Raw genomic sequence first — 11,049 nt, forward strand, 5'->3', positions numbered from 1 at the left:
CCCTCAGCTGGCTGCTCTGAGCAGGGGGTACCTGGGGATCTGGTATTACAATGTGGGAAACCCTGTGATGACCTCCTGACCACGTGACAATGGAGGAAGAAGGGGGGTCTTATTTTTCCCTGTGGGCCTTAAGACATTAACATAGGCACAAAAGGAAATGTGCTTAGAAGGGACACAGAGTGCCAGCCTCTGTCTTCACGTTCCCAATCCGGGCCTCAGGTACACAGACCAGGGTGGTGAGGAAGAGGAGGACCATGAGAGTGAGGAGCAGCTGCAGCACCGCATCTTGACGGCAGCCTTAGAGTTCGTGCCTGCCCACGGATGGACCGCAGAGGCCATCGCAGAAGGAGCCCAGGTGTGTGTGGGCAAGGCTGGAACAAGCCTGACCAGGGCCATCCAGGAGGGCGGGGCTCTAGGAAGAGCAGAGGTAATCCTGGCAGGGCTCTCCTCTGAGCTCCGATCTCAGCCGGGCCTGCATTGCCCTCTGCCCAGCAGCGAAGAACTCCCTCTTCCACCCATACCATCGCGCGCCCTGAGACTGACTGGAGGTGGCTGTTACCCACTGCATCCTGAGCTTCCCAAGCACACACAGGCGCTTGAGCCCACTGAAACCCGGGTGCTGTTGCAGAAGCGGAGGGCTCCGTAAGGAATGTGCCCCGGCGTTTCTCTTTCCTTTCCCCTCTGTAGTCCCTGGGCCTCTCCAGTTCGGCGGCCAGCATGTTTGGGAGCGACGGCAGTGAGCTGATTTTGCATTTTGTGACCCAGTGCAACGCTCGGCTCACCCAAATGCTGGAAGAGGAGCAGAAACTGGTGCAGCTGGGCCAGGCAGAGTGAGTCCGTGGCACTGGGCACTGAGGTGGCCGCTCCCACCGGCTGCCTAAGCAGGCCCGCAGAAGAGTAGCCAGGAGCAGCCCTGCTGCTTGGATGGGACTGATGCCCAGCATGGGCCTCAGGGCCCCAGGCGCTCCACTGCTGCCGGGCTGAGGAAGCAGTGGTAGCACCAGGCCCCTGCCTTTGACCCCACGCCACACCATTTTCTTTTCCCTCTTCCAGGAAGAGGAAGACAGACCAGTTCCTGAGGGACGCAGTGGAAACCAGGCTGAGAATGCTGATTCCCTACATTGAGCACTGGCCTCGGGTACAGAGTTCAGGCCCAGGCCCAGGCCCAGGCAGCAGGACTAACCTTCATAGGCCCAAATCTCAGCCCCTTTCACCCAGAGAGGCCTTTTGAACGTTCGCTCCTTCCTCTCCCCGGTGCCCCAGCTAGAGCTGGGTTTACAGCTCAGGAGAGCCACAGAAAGGGACCTGCTGAGGCAGCTGTGTCTCAGTCCGCAGTGAGGTCACCTCCTGGGTCCTCTCTGAAGGACCCGTGTCCAAGGCTAGAGAAGGGAGGGTTGGAATGGCCACTCAGCCTGGGCCTGAAAGCTGCCTGTGCAGCTTAGCCTGAAAGGTTCATCCCAGGGCCCCCCTTTCCTGGAGCTCCCGCCCCCGATTCGAGGCACGTCACAGTGCTGGGCTGCGTTCTCAGTGAAAGTTTGAAATCGGGGCCCATGAGGGAGATGGGGGCTCAGAGGTCATCAGGCGCCTGGACGCCCACTGGGAGAGCCTGCAGATCTGCAGCTCTAGTCAGTCAGCTGGCAGACATTTGAAGACCACTTGTGGACCCCACCACCAGCTGGTGATGGGCGAGCAAGTGAGCCCCGAGGGGCAGGCCCCTACCCGGCTTGGTTTTCAGTCTCCAGCCGTGGGTGTGTGTCTGCCTCGGGCTGCCTTGATTCAGCTGGAGTCTCCTCTAGGCTACTTGACAAGAATGTCCAGCCAGTCCAGGACCTCTCTGACCCAGTTCCTCTGGCTCAGCCAGTGGGTGTTAGTTTGTGATGGGGCAAGACTGTCCTTATAGGCAGGACAGGCTGATGTTGGCCATGGCGGTCTCTGGACTGGCCATTTGTGCTATCAGTCAAGGGCTTTTGGATTGCAGATAACCAGTCAGCTGAGTGACTGTTGCAAGAGAAGGGGGAGGAGTCTGTCCAGAGGTGGCAGTGGCACCTCTGTGAGCCCGGAGGGCAGCCTAGAATTCAAGCCCCAGACCCCTGCTCTCTGCTTGGTTCTTCCAGTCATGCCCTCACTCACAGCCTCACTGCACTGCATCCCGTCCCCAAGTGCAAGCGGGGAAGGCTCTTGGTCCTGAATCCCATCGCTCTAGTCAGGATTTCTAGCTGTCAGGAGCTCACACCAGAGATGGTGGGGCTCAGAGAACCAAAGCTGGGCAGCCTGACCTTTCGGGTGAGCCACCAGCCAGCGGAGGCACGGTGGTTAGCTGTGAGCAGCACCTGTGCCGCTTCTTCTCCACAGGCCCTCAGCATCCTGCTGCTCCCGCACAACATCCCGCCCAGCCTGAGCCTGCTCACCAGCATGGTGGACGACATGTGGCATTACGCTGGGGACCAGTCCACGGACGTGAGTGCATTCTGTCCTGGGCCAGGCTTGGGTGACAGAAGTCCAGGCCTTGCCCTGGGCTAGCACTTTACCTGTTCTTCAAGAAGACTGGGATGTGTGGGACAGCAAGGCAGGAGAGACCAGCGATGAAGGTCTGGGGAAGGCCCCTCAAGCCAAAGTGAGATCTAGGTCTTCACTGGGCCCGGCCTTCCAGCCCCCAGCCCGCACAGGGGACACAGGCGCCACAGGCTGCCTCTCTGTGGCCGGCTCCCCTCATGCCCCAAGAAGGAGGCTGTTCAGCACCCCCTTTCTGTGTCTGTGACGAGGCTGATTTTCAAGAAAATGCCACAGCAGCTCTGTGGCTTGGAGAAGAAACTCCTGCCCCCTCCTGCCCCACTTTGTTAAGAGATCAATAAGTTCCTTTCAACAGGCACCAGGCAAGACTGTGACTTGTTAATGCCATCATCTTTCTGGTAGGAAATTTAAAAAGTAAATGTATCCCTTTATAAAAGAAACTAATATGTGATGGCATGGTGGAGTCTCGGGTGGGACTGGCCATATAACTCAGTCTGTCCTGAGGGCGGTGGGGGGGGGGGTGTTGTGTGTGTGTGTAACATAGTGCTTTAATAAAGTTGGCTCATGTGGGAATACCAGCCAAGGGGGTGGGAGAATGAAATTAGAAACCAAAGAAATGAATAAAACATGAGCCAGTGCTGGGAAGCACAGCTCACCAGGAAGCCCCAAGTTGCTGAGGTACTTGAATTCTCCCAGATGTCCCCCTCTGTCCTTGGCCCTGCCCAGGCCTCAGTACGGAGGAGCACCCCAGGGTGTGGTCCCAGCAGGCCGATCCCAGAGTCGCCCTGGAACCCCACACCCGGCCACAGAATCACCCCATCCCGGCCCTGACCTCAGACCTACCAGCTGAGTGAGTGCCAGGAGGCTGAGCCGGGAAGCTCACTTTCCTGGCAGGTGGCTCAGACCAATGGGTTTGGAAGGGCGGCGTGGCTCCGGCCGTCCCAAGAAGCATCTCTGGCTGGGAGAAATAAGAGAGGCTAGGACACAGCCTGGCCTTGGGTGGGAACTACCCCAGACCGCCCCCTTGCAGTGATCTCTGTGCCTGGTGGTCTCTTGCAGTTTAACTGGTACACCCGCCGAGCCGTGCTTGCCGGCATCTACAACACCACGGAGCTGGTGATGATGCAGGACTCCTCCCCGGACTTCACCGACACATGGCGCTTCTTGGATAATCGGATTCATGATGCAATGAACATGGGCCATACTGCCAAGCAGGTGATTTGGGGCTAACCATTGAGGACATTTCCCTGCCAGGTACCCCCGTCTGCCTGGGGCCCCAGCTGGTCGCCTGGTTGTTGTCTGACTCCCTTTGGGGCTCAGCCGATGCTCCCGAAGGGCCTACCAGTTAGCGCTATGTTAGTGCTGCCTGTGGGTCAGCCAGGCCTGGTGATGACGGATTCCTCTTCCACTCCCAGGTGTCTCACACACCTGCCCCGACCCCCCCTTAGCAGTTGTGGTGGGGGTTGATGGGAACCTGACTCTGGCTCCTTCTAGGTCAAGTCCACTGGAGAGGCTCTGGTGCAAGGACTCATGGGGGCTGCAGTGACAGTAAGTATCAGCCAGCTCGTCCTGACCTAGTTTGGAGATCTGAAGCCGAAAAGTTCATACTGAGATGAACCCAGGTGTAGCTCGGCTTCCTGGCCCCAAATACCAATCTCTCCCGTTTGGTTTTTTTGGCCATCAAGGGAGACTGCTAATTCTCTGGGTGCTGGTATGTCAGGTCACTACGACATAGCCAGGCTGCCACCCTGGAATCCTGAGCTGCCTCTGGAGGCCAGCATGGCCCTCACCCCCTCTGTCTCCATCCTTCTGTCAGCTCAAGAACCTGACGGGTCTAAATCAGCGCCGGTGAGATGGACGGGCGTCAGCGAGAGTGCCCAGAGAAAGCCAGCAGGTGCACTCCAGGCCTCGGACAAGTATGGTGTGGCATCCAAGGACAGGATGTCATGGGGCAGACAGGAAGGACTCCTGAGTCACTCTCGCAGCCTCGGTGACAGTCTTCTGGCCCAGGCACTTCTTCAGTTTCTATCAGCAAGGCAGCCTTGCTGATGCCTTTCAGCATTGCTGCTGTGTGCTTGAAAACTCCCATCCGGCCAGGCCTTCAGGCCTAGGAGAAAGGGCAGACAGGCACCCCTGACCCCAGCCAATCTCGAGCTCTGAAGCCGCCAGCCACAAGGTGGCAGCACAGCCCCGACCCATGCACACAGGTGTTCCAGCTCTGGGTCCTGCTGCCCTTAGCTCTGCACCTGGGCACCTCCTCCGAGGACCTCTGAGATAGAATGATTGGTGAATTTAGAGTCTGTAACAATGACAGTAAATATATTTGAAGCCGCTTCGTGTTGTGTAGTTTTTTTTCTGTACCTGCCAGGGCAGGTATCCGAGACCCCAGAAGGAGACAGCGCAGTGGCTGGGGAGAAGGCTTGAGGCTCGCAGCTGGGAGAGCTGCGCCCTGGGCCAGGTACTGGCCAGTAGCCTGGAGAATTACAGCCCCTCTGCATCGGGTGGGCCTCCCCCAAGAACATCACCTCCCCTGTCAGCGGTGGGCCACCCTCCCAGCCCCCTCCATGAGGCTGCCTTTGAGCTTTTGTAATTGTCTCCGCCTCTAAACTGAGGAGCTGTCTTCTGCTTTGTCCGAACCTGAGTCCCGACAGGAAGTGCTGTGAATCATCTCCAGTCTCGTGGGCTTTCCACTGGGCCCTTTGCACCTCTGAGTCTTCTCCGGCACCCTGTCAGGTTCTCAGCAGTAGCTGTTCCAGATTTCAGTCCTGTCTTCCTTTGTCCTTGATCGCATCCATCCACACCAGCAGACCACCTGAGTCTCCCTTTACCCAGATGAAATGGATGTGGAACAAGGGTCCCCTCGGGCCCTCCCCTCCCGTTTTAAGAAGTAGACGGTCACTCCTGGCTAAGGCAACTCCTTTTACCTCCTCCTTTCAGTTAGGGCCTCTTTCCTCTATGGGTGCTATGATTCTCAAAGTTCCAGCCACTCCTACATTTCAACTGCCACCTTTTGGAGGTACCCTCTCCCCAAGCTTTCTGGGGGACCTTGGCAGTTCATTATTGTATAAAGGCCCTGCAGGGAGTACACTGCTGGGCGCAGAGAACACAGCTGAAGAATCCCTTGTACCCTGCCCCCCGCAGCTACGGAACTGTAGATGGTGCATTTTTATCATTGGACTCGTAAAAGGCGCTGTTTCCCCACTGCGTGAGCTGGTGTGGAACAACCAGGCTTTACCCCCTCTGGCTTCCCGATTGCTACGAGGCAGAAGTCAGACATGTCTCCACCCTTTCTACCCTATTCTGACCCATTCCTCCTACCATACTTCTGGTGGCTTCAATCGTCCATTGCAGTGGCCACATAGAGTCCACAGTCAATGCCATTAAGGGGGCTCAGTAAGGGAGTTGACAGAACCATCTGTTTTAAAAATCTATGTCTTTTACTTAATTAAATATGAATTGATGCAACACAATCATTTTGTAACCTAATTATCAAAGATGAAAATCTTTAACAATCTCCAGCACTGGGATAGGTGGGAAATCGCTTAAGTATGTGGGAGCATCAATGAAGGGCTGTTTGGCCATGTTTACAAAAAGTGTCCATAGCCCTTTGGATCAGAAATTTTAAATTTGAAGAAATGTATTCAGATACAACTGTGAGCAAGGATGTAATCAGACCCAAACTCACTGCCGTGGATGCTCTAGGACAGGGTAGAACTACATCTTGGGAGGCGACGCCTGTGGTGTGGCTGGTGGGTTTGAACCTCTGGTCTGGTGGTTAGCAGCTCAGCTCATAGCCCATGCCACCACCAGGGCCCCTTGATCATGGAGATAGCCCTGTGTATAATAGAAACCAGCCCCATCTAAATATCCACCATCATGGAACTGATTAAACATTTACATAGGGAAATGAATTATTAAAAAGAACAAAATTGATTTGTATACACACACACACACTGGTCAAACACTCTTTAGAAGACAAATCTAGATTTTCTAGGTTTTTTTGAAATGATTTGCATGTTTATTCAAATCACATACAGATGGTTTTTCAAGGTCATTTCCATCGAACTGCTCTTCCAAATGTGTGGCCGCTGCTTCCTGGTGGCATTAATTTCCTGTGACCACCATAACTAATGACCACAAAAGTGGTAGCTTAAAACAGCAGAAATAAATGATCTCCCACTTCTGCACCATCCTCCCTTAGAAGGTGCCGGGGAGATTCCATTGATCTTGGCCAGCTTCTGGTGATGCCAGAGTCCTTGTGGCCTGTCACTCCACCTTCTCCTTTTCTGCAGTGTGTACGTCCCTGTCTCTAATAGGAAGACATTTGTCTTTGGGTTTAGAGCCTGCCCGGATAATCCAGGAGGACCTCAAGATCCATAGGTTGTTAACCTCTGCAAAGAACCTTTTTTCCAAATAAAGCCACATCCACAGGTTCTGGGGATTAGGACAGAGATACTCCTTGAGGCCGGTGGGAGGGGGGAGGAGGGTACCATTCACCACAGAGTAGGACAAGGGTCCCCTCAGTACCCTTTCTCTTTATCTCAAAAAGAGCTATCAGTCCTTTAGTCAAAGAGCCTCCCCATCCCCACCCCTCAGCAGTTTAGGAATTCGTGTGCATGATCCATATTTAATGGTGGAAGAAGAAAAATGCTTGCCTATTATTTAATTGTACTTGCTGAAGGATATTTATTCGTTGCCAAAGTATACTCTTGTTTTTCCAAAGGGCTTACAAATTTACTTCATTCTTGTTAAAGGCTTCGTTGTATTCCTACGTGCAGACGAGTATAGTTAACCTGAGCTCTAACGATGGACAATTTCGTTTATAAACAGCGCTTTATTCACAAGCACCACTATTTCTGCAGGAGGATTCTTAGAAGTATTATTTTGCCGAGTCAAAGGGCGTATGCACCTTTTTGCAAAATTGCTCCCGAAGAAATGCAACCTGGTACATTTTAAAGCGGGTTGGATTTACAAAAACCATCTTTTGATTAAACGTCTGGTCCGCAGGGTCCCGGCCTCCGACCGGCAGGGGGCGCTGTGAGCGCGGATCTGCGGAAGCGGCAGGGGGCGGCGCTGGCTAACTTCCGGCGGTGGCGGCAGCGGCAGCGGCAGCAGCAGCCCCGGCGCAGTTGCAGTTCGTTCACTGCGGAGGCCGAGCCCGGGGAGTAACGTCATGCCGTACGCTAACCAGCCTACTGTGCGCATCACGGAGCTTACCGACGAGAATGTCAAGTTCATCATCGAAAATACGGATTTAGCGTAAGACTTCCTGGGAAGAGGCTGGCCCGGAGACCTCAGGTCCGGGCGGGGGTGAGAGGGTCCCCTTCAGAGATGGCCCTACTCTTCCCGGGGCCTCTGGGTTTGCTTTGGGACCTGTGAGACGGGCCCCGCCCGGGAGGCGGTGTCTCCCTCACCGCGCTTGGTTGCCCTCCCCTAGGGTGGCCAATTCTATCCGGAGGGTCTTCATCGCCGAGGTACCCATCATAGGTAAGTGACTCCCTCCTTGCGTGGGTGACCAGCCACCTTCTGTCATCCTCCCAACCCATTCCCTGGAGCCTACGGCCTCCGGTCTTCGTCTCCGGTGCGGAGTAAGAGGAGGCATCCCAAAGTTCATAGGAAAATGGGATTTAACGTGGAAATTTCCCCAATCGGTTGTGAAGCCCTCGTGTCTGGGTCGCTGGAAAGAAAAAATCCACATCAGTGTTGGACCTTGTGATGCAGCCGTAACGTTGTGTCTCGACCCGCTTTTCCAATAAGCTCAGCCATATGAGTAATAATTGAGTACTCCTTACAGCCCGGGCACTGATAGGACTACAAAGGTAATTCAAGACCCTGCCTCGCAGCTTGTCCAAAGCTAGAGGGAGAGACAAGACCCAAATATATACCTCATGGCAAACTGGCAAGTGCCTTAAGACCACAAAGTGTTGAGGGAGGCGCTCAAGGAAGTGTGTGATTGCTTGTAAAGCCTGCCGGTGTTGGCAGTGTGAACGGATGAGGGAATAATGGGCACGAAGCAGACAGGCATGGGTCTCGGTCTGTATTGGGGCGAATGAATGGCTTGGGTTTAGAAGCAGTAGGAACTGTCACAGGATGAAGCAGCTTGGAGCCTGGCAGTGTCTTGCCGCCTTCCGACCCCCGAGTGTCAGAAGACATTTGGCTGTTGGGCGCCACTGCCATTTGACTTCCAGGTTCATTCGATTCTGTGTAAACGTTAATGAATGAACACCTGGCATGTTTGTCAAGTGTGGGGGACTATTATGCCCCCCACCTCTTTCCTATTAGCATGCCCTGCCTAGGAAAATAATTCCCTAAACATTAGTGGCTGTAGCGACAGTGAAGTGCTGAATTGCGTGATCTGCTCATTGTACTGTACATGAGCAATGTACCCTAAGTCTAAGGTTTTTCCCAACTCAAAACGAAGCTCACTGACATCAAGCCCTTTCAGACTCATAGCCACCCTATAGGACAGGGCAGAACTGCCCCTGTGTCTCGACTTTCTCTGGAGGAGTGGCCGGTGGTTTTGAACTGCCAACATTGGAGTTAGCAGTCTAATGAGAAACCACTATGCCACCAGGGCTCTTTTCCCCCAATTAAGTGCCTACAAAGTTGTGTTCTTGGAGGGAGGCGTGGCTGACTCAAGGTGGCAAAGTTAAATGCTTCTGGTGGAAAAATTCATCGTGAAGATGCAGGCTCCCACCCACCCCGTATTTTCTGGGTGGTACAGAGAGCGCCCTGTGCCTGCCATCCTCTTGGTGTCGCCTGACACCTGACTCCCCATCCCCGGAAGCGCTGCTTGGAGTCTTTGTGGGGAACTAGGTGAATAAGCTGCACCTTTGCCTCCTTCATGCTTCAGCCATCGACTGGGTCCAGATTGATGCCAATTCCTCGGTCCTGCACGACGAGTTCATTGCTCACAGACTGGGTGAGTGCCGGTCGATCTGCTGGGCCTCCTCCACCTCACTCCCCGGGGGCTTGGAGAGGGGCTGCTTGCCTGCTCTAAGGTGCCTCTCTGTGTCTTGCAGGGTTAATCCCCCTCATTAGCGACGACATTGTGGACAAGCTGAAGTACTCCCGGGTATGCTGCGTGACTGAGGAATATGGAGGGTGGGAAGGTCCTCACTGCTCACAGTGAGTTTTTCTGGCAGTGTCTGCGCTTCCAGCTTATATTGTTGTTGTGGCGCAACAGTGGAGATGGTGAGGCTGACCTTGGTCTTCCATGGTGGTGGGGCCTTGGCCAGCCTCCTCAGAGGGGAGTGCACACCAGAATGCTGGTCGATGGGCAGCAGGCTCTGTGCCGTGCAGTCCAATCTCTCTGCCCTGCAGTCCAGGGCATCTCCTGTCAGCGACAGGTCCAGAGGCTAACGGGATGTGACCAAGGTTGAAGTGAGGAGGGGGCCAGCAGCAGGGGCATGGGGATTGTCCTGAGGAGCTGGAGTAGTGGTGCCTGCCCCAGAGGTGTGATAGTTAAATAACCTTGCTAATTCTCTCATGATAACGTCAATGGCCTGCTTCAGATAGGGGATAGAGTGGGGACAGGATAGGTCACCTGCATCCTCTCACCAAGCCTGCATCAGATAACCCAAAACCCAGCTCACTGCCATCCAGTCAATTCCACCTATCAACCACCTTATAGTACAGGGTAGAACTGCCCCTGTGGGCTTCTGAGACTGATTGGTTTTTTATATATGTAAGTTTTTGGCATATAATTCACATGTCTAGTTTAATAGCCCAATAATATTAAGAAGAGTTGTGCAGTTATCACAATCAATTTTAGGAGACTATAATTCTTTTGAGGACTAAAAAGCTTCATATTTCTCCTGGGGAGCCGCTGGTGGATTCAAACTTCTGGCCTTGTGGTTAGCTGCAATTGGTGATGCTGAATTGACCTGTGTTTTACATTCCCAAGGGCATGTCACTCCTATCGGGGCTCCTTTGGTACGTCTTAGAAATAGAAGACATACACAAGCACACAGAGCAGTATGGAGCCAGCAGTGACAGGCACCTCAGGATGCCAGGCTTCTGCCAGTTTGTCTCATCCAACGTTCTCCATATGGGCTTCATGTCTCCAGATTTTTTTTTTTTTTAGAAACAAAACATCACAGATAGTGGTGGGGAGACTTGTACAACCAATCAAAGAGCAGTTTGTCAGCGTCTTAGATAAGCCCACAGGCCCTATGACTTGGAGTCCCCGTTACATCTTACTGTAGTGTTCCTCCAACAGGGAAGGTACCTGTCTCTCCCCCTTTTGTTGATCTAACAGGTCTCAGATTTACAGAGAGGTTGTAAAAAAACAATAATGTACAGCCGTTTCCATTTTACCTATCATTGCCAATTGTGTTGCATTCATTTTTTCTTTGCTTAACACTGGGATCGTCCTCGAGCATCTTCTAAGATTAAGTGACTTCTGAATAGCCACAGCATTATTAGCACCCAGAAGACCGCCTAGGGTGCAGTGGTAATCATTCCGCTACTCAGTGAGGGGCTGGGAGGAGGGAGTGTAGCTGTCAGCTTCCTTGGAAGTCTCCAAGCCCTGTTCTG

General features: G+C 53.6%; 2 protein-coding genes across 2 annotated transcripts in view; both read left to right on the forward strand.

Annotated features, from left to right (window-relative positions):
- The first annotated feature begins 142 nt into the window (after positions 1-142).
- On the forward strand, positions 143-4,844 carry COQ9 (coenzyme Q9). The gene is made up of 7 exons (XM_004704875.2): positions 143-355; positions 688-830; positions 1,054-1,138; positions 2,353-2,457; positions 3,571-3,726; positions 4,006-4,059; positions 4,328-4,844. The coding sequence occupies exons 1-7, from the start codon at positions 158-160 to the stop codon at positions 4,361-4,363; spliced, it is 777 nt and encodes a 258-aa protein (XP_004704932.2). The 5' UTR covers positions 143-157; the 3' UTR covers positions 4,364-4,844.
- A 2,770-nt stretch (positions 4,845-7,614) lies between these two features.
- POLR2C (RNA polymerase II subunit C) overlaps positions 7,615-11,049 on the forward strand; it is a 7,479-nt gene continuing 4,044 nt past the window's right edge. Inside the window, exons 1-4 of the mRNA XM_004704647.2 lie at positions 7,615-7,770; positions 7,949-7,998; positions 9,365-9,433; positions 9,534-9,586. Of these exons, the coding sequence (XP_004704704.1) occupies positions 7,685-7,770; positions 7,949-7,998; positions 9,365-9,433; positions 9,534-9,586 (258 nt within the window). The 5' untranslated portion in view covers positions 7,615-7,684. The remainder of the gene's footprint in view (positions 7,771-7,948; positions 7,999-9,364; positions 9,434-9,533; positions 9,587-11,049) is intronic.

The sequence above is a fragment of the Echinops telfairi genome, unplaced genomic scaffold (genome assembly GCF_000313985.2).
Source record: "Echinops telfairi isolate 266 unplaced genomic scaffold, ASM31398v2 ScPeMD7_2291;HRSCAF=2852, whole genome shotgun sequence".
In the NCBI taxonomy this organism is placed as follows: Eukaryota; Metazoa; Chordata; class Mammalia; order Afrosoricida; family Tenrecidae; genus Echinops; species Echinops telfairi.